The 17680-nt window shown below is 36.8% G+C and overlaps 1 protein-coding gene across 7 annotated transcripts in view; it reads right to left on the minus strand.

Moving 5' to 3' along the window:
- RNF38 (ring finger protein 38) overlaps positions 1 to 17680 on the minus strand; it is a 50096-nt gene that overhangs the window by 23017 nt on the left and 9399 nt on the right. For 6 of the 7 annotated variants that reach the window (XM_042964488.1, XM_042964490.1, XM_042964487.1 and 3 more), the window contains 2 exons: positions 7689 to 7882; positions 532 to 745 (listed from right to left, as the gene is read on the minus strand). In XM_042964488.1, coding sequence (XP_042820422.1) covers positions 532 to 745; positions 7689 to 7795 — 321 coding nt within the window. In that variant the 5' untranslated portion in view covers positions 7796 to 7882. Of the gene's footprint in view, positions 1 to 531; positions 746 to 7688; positions 7883 to 14627; positions 14698 to 17680 lie in introns of those variants that run through there. The other variant, XM_042964489.1, reaches the window with a different exon arrangement.

Consider the following 17680-nt stretch of genomic DNA (forward strand, 5'->3'; position numbering starts at 1 on the left):
AGAAATATAAACAATTCTGATCTTTACTCGCAGGCTCTGAAGACTGGCAAGCCCTCTTCTCAATTAGTCCCTCAGTTCCTGGCAGGAACAAAAGGAAATGAAGCCTTCTACCTGTCATCTCTTTGGAGACCCATGTAAACCTATAAGCCAAGATGCATCCAACTGTCTCTCCTACTGAATTATTCCAGAAGAAACTGGAAGGGAGAGGAAAATAGGCATATGTATTCAAACCACCAGCTGTCTGCTATCTCCTATTAATCCTGTCATCAGTCATTTCAAACCAACTATTACATGAAGCCATTCTGAGCTTTCATAACCTTGCTCATTTTTTAAAGTTCAACTTTCTTTTCAGCTATGTAGAATTTAAATTTCAATCCTTAAGAATGAATCAATGAATCTAAAACAGCTTCAATTTAGGGAAGATCGTTTCCTTTCAGGTAAAATTAAAACAAATGTACAACAAAAACCAACCTCAAATAAACTGCCACCAACTTTTAGCATCTGTATTTCCTGGACATTCTGTTACTATACCTGATCGTGTATGTCAACCATTACTGCATTTTGCTGGGGTGGATGAGCAGCAGGGTGTAACAGACGGGGAGATACATTCGGAGGGTGGAAGGCTCGAGGTTCCTCTATTGCTTGCTGCTGTGCATAAGGGAGATGGTGATAGTTTTCATCTTGACTAATGGAATTATGTCGAGACAGACGATCCCTTCTTCCTCTCTGGCGCCTGACAGGAGGACTGTAATATAGCAAATGTCAAAAAAGTCATTATAATATTCACTGTTGTAATCAATCCATGAGGATTCTGTATTGTCTCTCCTCGCAATCCATCAGTCGTTTATGCTAGGGCAAAAGCCTGAGCAACTAAATAATTGCTATGGTTCCTCATCAGCTCTAAAAACGTATACATTTAAACCGAATGTATGTTTTTAAAAAAGTAACAAAACTGGTACTCAGCTCTGCATGTACTTAGAAATCAATAGCCCACTAATGAGTCTTTTGTTTTAACTGTATGAAACTGCCCTTTGTATAGGCAAAAGTAGTCAAATATCAGCAATTTTACAGTTTTGACCCACTATTTTGCTCCCTTTATCTTATAAACATATAATAAATTTTAATTTTCATGTATCTTGCCAGTCAGTATTCCACATGTGCTTAATGGGCACTTCATGTTTGTCTATCCGGCTAAGATATACAGAAAGACATAGTTCCTCAAACTGGTAGTTGCCAGAGGGGAGTGGGGTAGGGGGAGCAAAATGAGTAAACGGCAAGTGAGAGGCAGAGGCTTCTAGTTATGGAATGAACAAGTCATGGAGATGAAAAGTACAGCATAGGGAATACAGTCAATGGTATTGTAATAGTGTTGTATGGTGACAGATGGTAGGATAGGTACACTTGTGATGAGCAAAGCGTAACATATAGACTTGTCAAATCACTGTGTTATATACCTGAAACACTGTGTGTCAACTTTACTTCAATTTAAAAAAAAAGGAATCAAGAAAGTGAAACACAAATTTTATCAAGTTGTTACTGTGAGCAGACTTCCATTTTCTACTTCTCTACAATTCTACAATTTATCTCCACTGCTTTTTATAATGGCTCAGCACCAATGCAATTCAAAAAAGCAGCCTCATTAAAATGTACTCTACATTGGGCAAAAGAGGCCAAACAGCCCCCTTCCAGACCTAGCTGCACACAGCCACCTCAGCAATCTTCACGGATTATCAGGTCACCTCTGTACTTCTAAATCTGCATCTTCTCACCCCCAACTGCCCAATCTTAAAGAGAACGAGGACACTCTTGGGCGACATTAACTCTTCAATAGTACTCTTGATACCACTCCCCAAGTTCTTGTTCCATTAACTGCTTCCTCTATCTTTATTTTTAGTATGTCTTTTTTTGCAAAGTCTACATATATTTACTTCAAAATCTACATATTATATATCATTGAATTTAAGATGCCATCCGCCCTAGAACTCACTTTTTAAATGTTCTGAGATAATTTTAGCATAGTTTTTTTTTGCATACCCTTCACCACCTAGCTTTCCTTCATGCTAGTATCTTCCATAAGCACAGAGAAATTATTAAAATTAAGAAATAAACCTTGGTACTGTACTATTAAACAACAGAGCGCATTTCAGATTTCACCAATTTTTCCACCAATATCCCCACTGTTGAGAATCCAATACAAGATCTCATTATTGCAGATAGTTGTCATAGCTCCTTAATCTTCTTCAATGTGACAGTTCCTGTCTTTCCTTATCTTTCATGACCTTGATACCTCTCTGAAGACATTTACTCTGCAGAATGTCTCTCAACCTGGGTTTGTCTGAGTTTTCTCACGATATATCTGATGTTACATATTACTGGAAAGGATACCACAGAGATGTTCTGCCCATTTCAGTGCACCATATCTAGGGGCACATGACATCGATATGCATCACTGGGACATATGCATGGATCACTGACCATTTGGCTAAACTTGTGTCTGCCAAAACCCTCTACTACAAAACCACCATTCTTCCTTTTGTAATTACCAAATATTTGGGGGTGAGTTACTTTGAGAACATGCAAACTTTCTGCTTCTGCTGAAAGTTTTGCCAATAATTTTAGCATGCATGAATGGATATTCAGCTATCATTATTACGCTATTCTAATGTTGATTTCCTATTCCCCTCATTTCTTCTACATGTATTGATTGCAATTCTGTAAGGAAGAACTGTCACTTCTCTCCCACTTTTGTTTATTCAGTTATTTATAATCAGTATGAACTCACAGATATTTTATTGTTTGGGTTATAATCCACACTACTGTTTTTCTTGTTCAAGTTATTTCAACTCTGTGCACTTTGTTTAGTTCCTGTGTCCTTTCACTACATCTCTATCCTTTGGAGTACTTCCTTAATATCTGGCACCATAATACATGCTCCCTCATCCTGTATTTTCCCTACACCAGTTCTGGAATTAACCAGTTCTCCAAAGAGCCTTGGTTCTTTTAATTGCAGAATGGTATTCAGAAGAGAGGTGTGCTTACTCCTACACATGAATCACTATTTTTAGCCTCCCTAAAAGAACAAAACAAGAAAATGTATCTACATATACTAACTCATGTGTATGCACATATCTTTTGTATCTGTACAGATATTTTAAAGGACTGTATTATGAGGCGCGTGGCTGGCTCAGTTGGTGGAACGTGAGGAACTCTTGATCTTGGGGTTGTGAGTTTGAGTCCCACACTGGGTGTAGAGATTACTTAAAAAGAAAATCTTAAAAAAGTAAAATAAAGGACTGTTTTATGTATCACTAAAAAGAGGAAAAGTTGCTAATTAAACTATGATATACCATCAATTCTAAGTCCTTACTAGATGTTAACATGGGAAAAAATATGTACCTTAAAATCAAAATAGAATCTATGTGCTCAGATCATTCATCTCCTGAAAATCTATTCAACCTATACACAAACTTTAAGGTCCCCTTTTATTATTGTTCTATTCTGTTGTTGCCACTTGTTCTCACTTCTCTACTCAAAAATAATTTCAACAGCATTCACACTAAACACAAATTAAGATCCAAGTCCTCATGCTGACATGTATGTCTCTATATCTTCACTATATGGCCCCTCGTTAAATGGTAGGTATGTCTTTGTGACAGGGTATTTAGGAAGCAGAACTGGAAAATCTAGAAATAAGAAATGATAAAATATGGACAAATATTTCTTTCAGTTGACTTTATCGTACTGTCATTTTATTTTAGGTGTATCAACTGTAAATAGCCCAAAGCTGTTCCCTCCTCTTTACCTGCCTTTTGTTAGATGGAGTTTTCTAGATATACTATCTGTTTCAATGTGTAGAAGCTATACATTTTGTATTTCTATTCTCCTAGTAATTACCCTTAATACACTCTTCTCTCTCTGTCCCCATCTCATGTGCAGATCTTTTCCATATTTCTTTTGTATTTTTTTAAATGTTTACTTATTTAAGAGAGAGAGAGAGCACGTGTGCAAGCAGGAGGGAGAAGGGCAGAGTGAGAGGGAGAGAGAGCCCCAAGCAGGCTCCATGCTGTCAGTGCAGAGCCCAACACATGGCTCAATCTCATAAACGGGGAGATCATGACCTGAGCCAAAATCAAGAGTCAGATGCTTAGCTGACTGATATGCCCAGGCACCCCTCTTTCTCTTTTTTAGTCTTTTTGAAGTTCATTTATTTTGAGAGAGAGAGAGAGAGAGAGAGAGAGAGAGAGAGAGAGAGAGAGAGAGGCAGGCCATGCACACTAGCAGGGGAGGGGCAGAGAAAGAAGGAGAGGATCCCAAGCAGGGTCCAAGCTATCAGCATGAAGCCCAATGCGGGGCTTGAACTCACAAACTGTGAGATCATGACCTGACCTGAAACCAAGAGTTGAACGCTTAACCTACTGAGCCACCTTCTTTCTCTTTTTTAAACAGACCTTATTCAGACTTAAAAGCATGTCATTGTTTCCTTTGCCAACCAATGGTCTTGAATCATAGTTCTTGCATTTATTCTTCTGCTTCCTGGGGAGAGTATAATTTTTAATAATTCTTTCAAGGAGGATTTCTTGCTGGTCAATTTTGTCTTTGAATATTTGAAATGTTTTTATGTTTTGGCTTTACACTTAGATGATAAGGCAGCTAGCAGAACTTAAAAAAGTTTCTGTCTTGGAATATTTGTCAATTTTTTATTTGTCCTTCGTGTATGTTCTGAAAGTTCAAATCCTGTTCAAAACTCAGTCTTTCTTACATTCTGGGAAATGATTTTGCATTATTTCTTTAGAAAGGTCCCAAACATAGGGGAAACCGCAAGAGACTCTTAAATACAAAGAACTGAGGGTTGCTGGAGGGGGGTGGGTGGATGGGTTAAATGAGTGATGGGTATTAAGGAGGGCACTTGTTGGGATGAGCACTGGGTTTATTACAGAAGCAATTTATCACTAAATTCTACTCCTGAAATCATTATTACACTATATGTTAACTTAGATTTAAATAAAATTTAAAAATTAAAAAAAAAAAAAAAAAGAATAAAATAGAATAAAAAGGTCCCCACATGAGGAGCGCCGGGGTGATTCACTTGGTTAAGCATCCTGACTCTTGGTTTCAGCTCAGGTCATGATCTCGTGGTCATGGGATTGAGCCCCTGCACTGGGGATTCTCTCTCTGCCCCTTCCCTGCTCACACTCTCTCTCTTAAAATAAATAAATAAACTTAAAAAAAAATTTTTTTAAGAGGTCCCTTCAATTGTCTCCATCTGAAAATATTATTAGACATACTTAGAACTGATGGCTCGGTCTCTATATTTAAACTTTTTTTTATCCACACTTCATTTTGCCTTTTACACTATATCTGGGAAAATTTCTCCACTTGATCTTCCAGAAACTAGGACACCTTTTCTACATATTTACTAATTCTAAATTCTACCAAGTAAGGTTTTTAGTTGATTTTTATGGATATAGTATCTTCTTGCATCTCTCTCATGTTACACTTACTAAAAAATTCTGTCTGTTCTATTAACGGTTTCTTCAAGTTCTTTGTTTTATGGAGTTTAGCGTCCTCCTTTCATTTTGTATCTGAAATTACGTTAAACTGTTGTTGGATATTACATCTACTTGCACGGCCTGCTTCTGGGAGGATATCTGGCAACTAAGTGTATTAGCTAGCCTACAATAAAATATCAAAGGGAGAATGGAGTAAGGAATCCTAACAGACTGCTGGGCAGGATAAGCCCATAGTTAAGTTTTCCAGGTTAAGTGCTCCCTATCCTTCCCCTTTGTGTTTCCATGACCTTAGAGCACAAAGCTTCTCTTCAATTTTAGAACCCACAGCTAGTTACCACTACCATCTGGAACAGACACTTCTGACATTCCCTTGCTGGCCCAGAGCCTTTAGTCCTAGGCTTATACACTATTGACATGTTTCCACATGTACACGAGGAAATGTGTACATGAAAGGTTCCTAATAACACTCTTTATAATAGTAAGAAACTGAGCATCACCATTACTCAGTAGTAGATAGAAACATAAATAATGGCATATCAATATAATGGAGAACTACTGCTACCCACATTAAAAATAGAATGCTTAGGAAACAAAGTAAAAAACGAATACATTTAAATGAAAGTAAAATTAGCAAAAACTAAAATTACATCATTTTAGAATACATTCAAGTATTAGAAAGTATTAACAAAGGAATGTCGTCAAATCACAGGACAGGGTTTATCCTTTAGGAAGGATGAACAGGGTCTTGTGAAGTAGTAACAATGTTTTATTTTAACCTGGGTGTTGGTACACTTGTGTGTTACCCTTTTAAGTGTATGCTTGTTTTACAGGTTCTTTTGAAAGCATGACACATTTCACCATAAAACAATAGGAAAGATTACAGTAGATGCTCAGGTTGTAACCCTGAAACAAACAACCATATTGTCTCAGCTATTGTATTTAACAGCTATAAAATATTTTACCTGGTTGACATACATTATTTTAAACATTCCCATAAAATTGGGTAAAAACGCACCAAGTAATGTAAAAGTCTTAGGGTCTCAACAGACCGTAACTCAGAAACAGGTTTATTTTGTCTCATTTAGAACAAAGAATGGTGGTTTTAAGATCCTTCATTATTAGTTTCCTAGGGCTGCCATAACAAAATACCACAGACTAGGTGGCTTAAACAACAAAAATTAATTTTCTCATTGTTCTGGAGACTGAAAGTCCAAGATCAAGATGTCAGCATGGCTGGTTTCTGGTGACAGCTCTCTTCCTGGTTTGCAGGATGACCACCTTTTTCACTGTCCTTACATGCCAGACCGAGTGAGCTTTCTGGTGTCTCTTCTTAAAAGGGCACCAATCCTACTGGATTGGGGGCCCCACCCTTATGACTTCATTCAACCTTAGTTACTTCCTTAGAGACCCCATCTCCAAATACAGCCACACTGGGGAATTAGGGCTTCAACTATGAATTTTGAGAAGACACATTCAGTCCATAACACCTTCCTAACTCCAGACCTTCAATATTTCTTAGATTACCAACATACTGGACATGCAAACAGCTGACTCACTCCAAGGATTCACGATTTCCCTGAATAAGAAATGTATGTACTCAGGCCACAACTAAAGAGGAAGAAGCTCAGAAGAAATACATTCCCCCAGGAAAGAAAGACAGGGGCCAAGTCCCATGAGAGAGAGGACTGAGCACTGAAGTAAACTTCAGTCACTCTTTTGTACTAGAGGCTGCACGGTTTTATAAGAAACCTAATTAAGTTCCCAATTGCCTTAAGGATACACAAGAAATAGGAATGGACTAAAAAAGAGTATCTCATTTCTAGGATTTCTGTATTTCATTACAGTTGTGAGCTATAAAATTCATTTTTCTGTAATCAGGATTGTAGGCTAGCCTACAAAACACCTTAAACCATAAAGTAGCTGAATGCATATATGATGCCATGGATTGATTTTAGGTAAATCACTTTAGCCTCTTTGAATTTCTTCACCTGTCAACCATAAGCTAAATGAACTCTCATGATCTTGTGTGGAAGTCTATAAATAATGTCACGTTCTTCATGTGAATGTGTATGAATGTTTATAAAATGCCTATAGAAAAAATGCTTTTTGACATAAAAAAAAAACAAAACAAATCTATCAATGGAAGAGAATTTAAGAAATACATTGTAATCAACTAACCTTCTTCTGTTGCGTGCAGGTGTGTTGCATCGTTCCCCTGAGAAGTGATGTTGGCTTGATCGAACTGAAGGGGGCTGCCTATTTGATGTCATCTCCCATGGTCGCATTGGTGGTGAGGGAGCTGGTGATGCTGATGTATAATCAAAGACTGAATGAGAGAGGCGCTGTCTCTTGGGACTCGGACTATCTTCACTCTGCCAATGCAACAAAATCAATCAACTTAATGAGACCTTTTAAGGATTTTGCATTACTATATATGCACAGGCGTTTAAACATATTTACCTTAAAGAGTAAAGGAGGGGAAAAATATGCTGTCAACCCAAATTAAATATCTTTAAAGAAAAAAGAGGCTGAATAGGGGAAGGGAGATACACAGTAAGTATCAAATGGAAAGTGAAATCTGTTTCTTAAAAGTCATCACAAAACTCATGGACATTTAAGATGAACAATAAGGTAATAAACAATTGTATGGAACTTGACCATTTATTTAAAATCCCAAACCAATTCCACTATGTTCCCCCATCAGTTAAGTTACATTTTTAGAGATCAATTCTCATCTGTGAGATCAGCTGAGGAGGGGGAATAATTTTAGTAGGCCCTTGACTTGATTCTAAATAACACCCTTCTGGTTCTTTATTCCCACTATTTAAGGTCATTACATTTTCTTTAATAAGGGTTAGAGGAATAAAATAACATTTTTATGAAACAGATAAAGAGTCAACTGATCTAGATCATTAGTTCTTAACGAGAACATTACAGCATTTTGAGGAAGACACAGAGTTTCAGGTAAATCATGGGAGTGGTGAATAATTCAAAACCTGTACCTGTTACACATTGAGTTTTCAAGGATCACAGCATCACTAGCTATAAAATTGGTATGGATCTCTTAGTTGAATTAGTAACTCTCTAGGATTCTCCATAGAATTTTCCCATCCAGTCTCACAGAAACTATCAAAATTTCAAGTTAACCAATGTCTGGCTAACCAATGTCTATCTATTTTCTAAGAGAACCTCTCTTATCTCAAATCTACTCCTTCAAGTTCTAATTACTTGGTCATTAGAGCACTTCTGGGTGCAAAATAATTGGTGCCTGCTGCCAGCACAAAAAAAATCGGATTAGCAAAAGAGTATATGGGGCTACAACACTACAACATTAGATTTAAAGAGATAAACAAGAATTAACTAAACTGATAAAAATAAAGCAAATTCCTAAATGGTTACTTTTGATCATTCCACATTATTAAGCAGAGGTGTTCCAAAAACGATGTCACTGTCTTTCTATATTTAAAAATATTATAATTCAGGATGCCTGGGTGGCTCAGTCGGTTAAGCATCTGACTCTTGATTTCGTCTCAGGTCATGATTTCACTGTGAGATTGAGCCCTGCATCAGGCTCTGTGCTGACAGTGCGAAGCCTGCTTGGAATTCTCTCTCTGCCCTTCTCTGGCTTGTGTGCAGATTCTCTCTCTTTCTCTCTCTCAAAATAAATAAACTTTAAAAAGGATAATTCAAATTTATCATTATAATTAAAATAGTAAATAGTTTTCAGAACCATAAAGAAACACCTTATTTTCTCCCTAGATTTAATGGTGCTTGCTATTAAAAGTATGTTTGTTTTTACCTTTTGATTTTAAGAAGAAAATCAGTTATGTTCTGATAACCCTAAAACTTCAAAAATACCAATGAAATGTAGATATTTTGATTAAAACAAAGCAGAATGATCAATACCTGGCAAAGTCATACATTAACTACACAGAAGCACTAGAAATAAGTGATCTCCGGTTGGTCAACCAAATTTGACTTTATTTTTTTAAACTACCAAACGCTAGTAACCAATCACAATCTTCAGTTTTCATATATGTATCTTATACTGCGAAGCTTAATGCAAGCTATGATAGGGACTTTGAATTCTAAAAAGTCACTGCCCAAAATGGAGGGGAATGGTACAAACCCACAAAAACAAACTGCAAATGCATTGTTTTTAAGAGACAAGGTGACTGGGAAAGTTCCCTATCTCTTCTGTGTGCTGTGATAGATTCACATTAGTGAAAAAGAGGAGACAAAGAATAGGAAGTGGAGAGAAGTGAGCTATTCATTAGTACTACGGTAATAACTCTTCCTATTTTACTCAAAGTAATAGAAAACCAAAATGGATATTTAAAGACAGGGAAGTATTAAGAAGTTAGTTTACTACATATATACAACATGGTTTCATCACATTCCTCATCAATTTTAGTACTCTAAGGAACTCCAAAAATATCCTCAGTTTCCAGAAAAGGGAAGTAGGAATAACCTACAAAGAAACAAGAATTAGATTAGCATTCCCTCAGAAAACAAAAGATGCTAAAAATGCTGAGGGAAAATATTGAACCTAGAATTTTATACTCCAACCTAACTACTAATCTACTGTGAAGGCAAAAGGAAAGACTTGCCAGATATATAAAGGTTCAAAGCTGCTTCTCACACATCTTTCAAAAAATTTTACTTGATTGATTTTATGTGTGCATACATGTGTGTGCTGTCTTTTATTTGCGGTCACAGACACACACAGAGGATTCAATGAACAGTAATAGTAACTCAGAAGTGCAATGAAAAGACATCTCAGGACTGAAAAGTAACTATTCCAATTAGAACAAGCTAGAGGACTCCAAGAAATATACTCTAAATAATATGAGTTCAAAAACAGTACGACTGAGAACTTGGAAGTTCTTACAAAACTTAAGCACATGGTTATTCCGTCATAGGAAGTATAAAAGGTAACCAGGGGTGCCTGGGTGGCTCAATTGGTTAAGCACTGGACTTCGGCTAAAGTCATGATCTCACGGCTCCTGGGTTTGAGCCCCGCATGGGACTCTGTGCTGACAGCTCAGAGCCTGGAGTCTGCTGGGGATACTGTGTCTCCCTCTCTCTCTGCCCCCTCCCCTGCCCATGCTCTGTCTCTCAAAAATAAAAAATAAACGTTAAAAATTTTTTTTCTGAAAGGTAACCAGAGTCTAGAAAAAACAAAGATGAAAACAAATCCACTATCATTTTGTCACCTAAAGCATCCCTGGAGTAGAACAGGTAGAAGATTATATCTTCTCCTCCATGGGCCAACATGCTACTTAGTCCTGAAATGACTGTAATAGACAGATACTCCTAACACTATGGAGACTGTTCACTGGTTTTCAATTTTATAATCAACCTAGACAAGGCGTGAAAGATCACCATTGTAGTTACAGAAAAAAATATGTAAGTACTGTAGACTTTGGTAAATTAAGTATAAAGACTTGTTTTGACAAAAGCATGGACTAAATGTAAAAATCCTAATAGAAACATCTAGAAATAATGGCTTAAATACAACAAAAATATTTTTTAAGTTTATTTATATTAAGAGAGATCGAGAAATCGAGAGAGAGCAAATGTGAAAGCGGGGAGGGGTAGCAGAGAGAGAGAGAGAGAGAGAGAGACAGAGAGAGAGGGAGAGAGAATCCCAAGCAGGTCCATGCTGTCAGCGCAGACCCAGACGCAAGGCTCGAACCCATGAACTGAACCGTGAGATCATGACTGGAGCAAAATCAAGAGTCAGATGCTTAACCAGACTGAGCCACCCAGGTGTCCCAACAAAAATAGTTTTTAAATGTAACAATGAACTCAGAAAAAAAGGGAAACTACCAAGGACCAGAAACAAAGGGGAAAACCAAAAACCAGATTTGGTTTATCTTGGGGTGGGACACAGAAGCTATGGCCTTATCACTCACTGAACCCTGCAAAGAGCCAAAGTTTCCCAAGTACTATACTTGCAATAAAAGGGAAGACTAGTGGGGCGCCTGGGTGGCTCAGTCGGTTTTGAGTCTGACTTCGGCTCAGGTCATGATCTCATGGTTTGTGGGTTCAAGCCCCATGTCGGGCTCGGTGCTGACAGCTTGGAGCCTGGAGCGAGCTTCAGATTGTGTGTCTCCCTTTCTCTCTGCCCTTCCCTCGCTCATGCTCTCTTTCTCTCAAAAATAAATAAACATTTAAAAAAGGGCGGGGGGGGAGACTAGAAAAAGCCCACTGGCATGGAGAATCAATAAGAAAACAGATCTACTCTGGACTGGACTGGAAATTGAAGAAGAGATTTATCCCCTGAGAATTCAAACCACAGGTTAGCTCCTCAACACCAAGTTTAGGGTTCAATTTTTTTTTTATTACCCACAGAGGTTGCCTATGAGCCTCTAAGCTTAGAAATTAATATAGAAACTGGTCCAGAATTATGCTGCTACAAATTCTCTTGGCAGAGGTGAATGCACAGCAGAATCTGGAGGAATACTCCCCTGACCTTGGACAGTGGTTCTTCTACTTCTGCAAGTGTCAGCAACACCAGATTGTTCGGCCTGCTCTTCAGTCTCTGATTAAGAAATTTTGGATCAGGGCCCAAGAATCTTCATTCGTAACACAATCTTGGGTGATGGTTGCTACTGCTGGTGTGGGACTACACTTTGAAAACTACCAAAACAAGTTAAGGGACTCTCTTAGCAAAAGTCCCAAAGGATAGACTCGCCATAAAAGAGAAATTTACTTTTTCAATTTTCAGTGGAAGAATTTCCCTTTTTTCCTTGTTGACTCTGTGCCAGTGGGCTGACTTTAGAAAGTTCCAGAAATTGATTCAAATGAGGCACAAGTACTGTCCGTTTTGGTACAGAATACTGGTGCAGATTTAGGGATCAAGGGAGGCAAGAGAGGGAAGAAAGGAAGAACAACAAAAGAAATCTAGCTTGCTAGCTTTTATACTTGGTATTAAACATCTGATAAAATGAATTACACCACTATTAATACCAAATCACCTTAAAAATTTTCTAAGTATTTATTTTTGACAGAGAGAAAGAAACGGGACACAAGTGGGGGAAGGGAAGAGAGAGAGGGAATCTGAAGCAGGCTCCAGGCTCAGAGCTGTCAACACAGAGCCCAACGTGGGGCTCAAAATCATGAACCATGAGATCATAAGTTGAGCTGAAGTAGGATGCTTAACAGACTGAGCCACCCAGGTGTCCCAACACCAAATCATCTTTATAACCAAAATATCATCATTAGAAGTGAAAACAACCCTGGAGACATAAAAATGCATTGCATGATTCCAAAAGCAAGTCTAAAGTCATTAAAATCAAAATGTTATGGTAAAAGAAATATGTACACACATGCAACACATATGCATGTATATATATACATATATAAAATACATATTCTTATATATCTTATATATTTATATATAATTATGTAAAAAGAAATGTTATCTAATAAAATTAAATTTATACATCTCAATCAGCAAGTCTTGGAGATAAAGCGAGATCCTGTGGAGACCAACTTTTCCCAAAGTGGAAACAGATTCCAAGTTGTAGATAAAAACTGGAAACTGAAATGGCCTTTGACTTCAGCTACCAGTAGTGAGCCTCATGGACCTCCTTCTCAAAGTAGCAAGGTGGCAACTGGGAGGGGCCAGATAGGTGGGGGTAAAATTACACAATAATATGGTCCTTTCCCTCCACTTATCATTCAAGACTATTCTTCATCTCTTACAAATAAGCACAGCATGACTTAGAGTCCCCATTTCAGAAATGCCTGGGTGGCTCAATTGGTTAAGTGTCCAACGCTTGATTTCGGCTCAGGTCATAACCTCATGGATTGGGAGTTCATGGAGCCTGCTTGGGATTCTCTGTCTCTGCTCTCTGCCCCTCCCTCTCTTGCAAAAATAAACTTAAAAAGAAAAGAAAAGAAAAGAAAAGAATCCCTAATTCTCTTTTTAAACTCCCAGGCTTTCTCTACTTGCCTTAACTATCTTTGGCAAAAGATAAAATTTCTCATTTCACAATTAAGAAATAAACGCTAAATTTAAATGGCCCAGACAGAGTAAACACTGAATTCCATTCATTTTACATTTTTTTTTTAATGTTTATTTATTTTTGAGAGAGAGAGAGCATGTGAGTAGGGGAGGGACAGAGAGAGAGAGGGAGACACAGAATCCCAAGCAGGCTCCAGGCTCTGAGCTGTCACCACAAAGCCCGGTGCAGGGGCTCAAACTCACAAGCTGTGAGATCATGACCTGAGCCGAAGTCAGATGCTTAACCTGACTGAGCCACCCAGGCACCCCTGAATTCCATTCATTTTAATAGATGTGGAAGTACTTAAACTAAAACACTCCATATAAAGCAATTTGGTAATAAAGAATAACCATCAAGACAAGACTCTTGTTTTGTTTTTGCAAAGGAAGGATATAAGCAAGGAAAAGCAGGAAATTAACAATTCATATTTGAATCACACAATATGGCTTAAGAAAAGATCTCTAAATATTCTCATTTAATTTTCTACAATCTGAAGTCTTTGTTTAAACTACATCCAGATTAATGTGTTTCTATTAGTCAAGATGAACCAAAGACAACTGAATGATTACACTGCCCTTGAACTACGCAATGTATAGTCCTGTTTCACATAATTCACATTGGACTTCAATGTATAGCTCTGCTATTCCTCAGCTCAAAATATTTCAGAATAAAATCTAAACTCATAACCACACTACCAGTACATCTTCCTGGGATGTTATCTTATTTGTAGCTACAGAGGGGAAAGAGGCTTTGAATACTGTATTTTCAAAAGCATACATCAAAAAAAAAAAAAAAAAATCAGAACTTTTGCTTTTTGATATTGTTCAAGTTAGTGTATTTTCATGAAATATGTGCAGTGAGTGCTTAGAAAGGGATTCTAGTCATATAGCATTGCAGTCCTATCATAATGAGTAGAATTCAATATTGTGTGAAAATGATGTTACTACCACTGGCCATAACTGCTAGTCCAGGAGTGGCTTCCTGGGTTTAGGGAGGCCTGAATGGCTAATTTTTTAAGAATATATTGATGACTTTATGTTCTATTTTTTTTCTTAATGTTTAATCACACAAAACATCATTCATTGGTTCACAAAAACATTACCTTGATGGTGTAATTTGTTTTCAAATGTTAGTTCCACCAAAGCACTCGATTTTATGTATCATGAATCTGACTGTAATAATTTTAAGCTGTAAACACAAATCAATGGTTAAAATAAAAAATCTGAAGCATAAGTATGAAACCAATGAAAACAGAGAAGATAATAAGAACAATTTGAAATCAAGGGATCCCTCTGAGATAACCAGGTAGAGCTGTTCTGCAGACAGCTCAAGTCCAGAGACTAGAAATTTAAGGAGTTTTTGGTATACAGATAGATGGTAGGTTAATGAAGGTACAGACATGGACAAAATTTCCCCAAACAACTTATACAGTGAAAAGAAGGTCCAATATTGAACTCTAAAAAATATTTCATGCTGAGTAGTTCATGAGACAGTAGATGGAGTGTGGTGATAGAAGGCTCAGTGAAATGGAGCAAGGATTCAACTAAAAGGTCAAGCAAGATGGGGACTGAAAAACATCCACTGTGTTTAACAACAAGGAGCTCAGTGACATGGAGTTATTTCTTTGTAATAGGATTTAGCATCTATTATGGCATATTGCCCCTTACAACAATTTTCAAAAAAGGTTTTTTCCCTCTGTCTTTTCTTTGAAAATCTTTCTTATGAATTTAGAATAACTCTATAAGGTTTCTAAAATCATTAAAATTCTAATATTTTGGCTGGAATTTTTACTGTCTATAAATTTGTTGGAGAAGAGATTTTTTTTTACAATAATTAGTCTTCTCTTTCAGAAACCTAGTCTATTTCTCTGTGTATCAATCATGAAAATTTCAATCACCTAATTAACTTTTGTAAATTTACAAAATAAAGTATCAGACAGCTATCATTAGGATACATGCATACACCCTTGAAACCAAGGGGTGTGCTAGACATGAAATCTAAGTTCCCTACAATGCATCTGTTTTATGAAAGCACGCTATCTACAATCACAATCAATGGATTGATTGATGGCACAGAAACTTAATTTTAAAACTGTAAGGGGCTGAGAGAGACAAGAGGGAGTTTTGGGGGAGATGAAAGTGTTCTATTGTCTTGTTTGAGATGGTGGTTCCACATCTGTATGTATTCATCCAAAGTCACAGACTTGTACACCAAAAGGGTGAATTTTACTGTATGTTAATTATACCTTAATTTTAAATTTCTAAAACTATAGGGAGTACCTTTGATTCTAATGTTAAATATAGACTAATTTTTATAGAGATGCAAATATGCCCACACATGTACGTTTCTTCTGTAAGAAAACTCAGACTGACAAATATACAAAGCCATCATTTTCACAGAAATTAAAATATCAACTCAATATACACTGGGAAAGGGATACAAGAATATTCATGGCAACACTACTTATATAACAGTAAAAAACTGTTTTACATAACAGTAAAAAACTGTAAACTACTGGAAATGTCGATCAAAAAGAGAGGGAATAAACTACAGCATATTCATATAAATTAAACACTAAAAGAAAAATGAATCAACTACATACATGGCTACAAGCATCATTATGGATGAATCTCAAAATGACAAAATACAAAGTATGATAACATTTATATTAAGTTCAGAAAATAAACAGTATAGTGATACTGTTTAAAGGATACTGCATGTGATGAAACCACACAGAGAAGCAAAGGGATACGAAACACAAAACTCAAGAGTTTTACCCAAGGCACAAGTATCAGACAGCAGGTAGATAGATGGAAGGTCATATGAAGACCTCGAAAGTATAGGGAATGGCTGACTTCTTAAGATGCATGGTGGGTTTTTTTTTTAACTATACATGTGTCTGCTTTATACATTGTAACTTTCATATATGAATTATTTCATAATTTTAAAAATTAAAAGAGCATGCAAAATTTGAAAGATTTTGACTAAAACAAGCAAGTAAAAAAGGAGCAAAACACAAAAGTTTTTAATAAACAAGGACAGTGACAAAACTGCTAAAGAGTGGAGATGAAAAACAAATATAGCCCAAAACAGGATGAGATGTTTCTTAAAAGACAACTGGTGGTTGGAAACAAAGACCCAGGGGAATATCAAACACTTCTATGTCCTCTATGACCATCCCACTTACTAGATACATACTCAATCCCCATGTATGGAGTAGGAAAAATCAACAGTTCTTTTTTACTCCCACACAAGGCTGCAGGGAAAATGATGTCCTCCAAAAAGAGACTAGTTTCAGCTAAGATAAGGATACTTTAAGAAAAAAATGTAAGAGGTAGGTGAGTCTGTTTAAAATGGAGTGTTCCAAAGGGAAGGAAAAGTAAAAAAGCTAGGAGGGAAGGAACTTGGGGGAAAGCCAAGAAAACATAACACATTAAAAGAATAACTCTGAGAATAAGAAATGGGGAGATTTCTCCTTTTCACATGGAAACTAAATATTCTAGGGTTGAGAAAAGCAAAACTGGAACAAGAAATCACACCCAATTTTATTATCAGAATTAGTTGAAGGTCTCTGACAGTATCTCAAAGGGGATATGAGAAGGATTTACTTTGCTTCATGCAGAACAATGGTAGGCCAAAAAGTGGGCAGAGTTCCCTGGGAGCCAAGTATACTGAGGGCCTTGTTTTAAAGTTAGAAAAAAGATTTAAGTTTAGAGATATAAATAAAAATTTAACAATAATCTTTCACCTTTCTGCAACACTCAAATGGAACTGGCTCTTTTTTGTTTCATTTTTAAAACGTGTTTAAATTTACTCCATTTGCCAGCAACTCCTTGAGTTTAAAGTTAATACTGACTTAATGCCTAGAGACACAAAGAAGTCTAGAAAACAAATTAAGTGTCATATAATTGTTTAGTGGTGGCAGTAGGGAAGGTACTAAGTCAATTTCTTCCTTAGCTATACTGGTTTGCTACTAAATATCAAGCTACTGCAGACCAACTGTATCAAGAACAGTAGTCAATATGCCATTTAATTCAATACAGATAGCTATGTCTCTTAACATACTGTGTTGTGTTTACAGAAATACTTGTTGATTTCTACAGGTGGTATTGCTGTAGTAGAGACAAGAAATAGCAAAAGGTGAATTTAAGTCTC

This window comes from Panthera tigris, chromosome D4 (assembly GCF_018350195.1).
Source record: "Panthera tigris isolate Pti1 chromosome D4, P.tigris_Pti1_mat1.1, whole genome shotgun sequence".
In the NCBI taxonomy this organism is placed as follows: domain Eukaryota; kingdom Metazoa; phylum Chordata; class Mammalia; order Carnivora; family Felidae; genus Panthera; species Panthera tigris.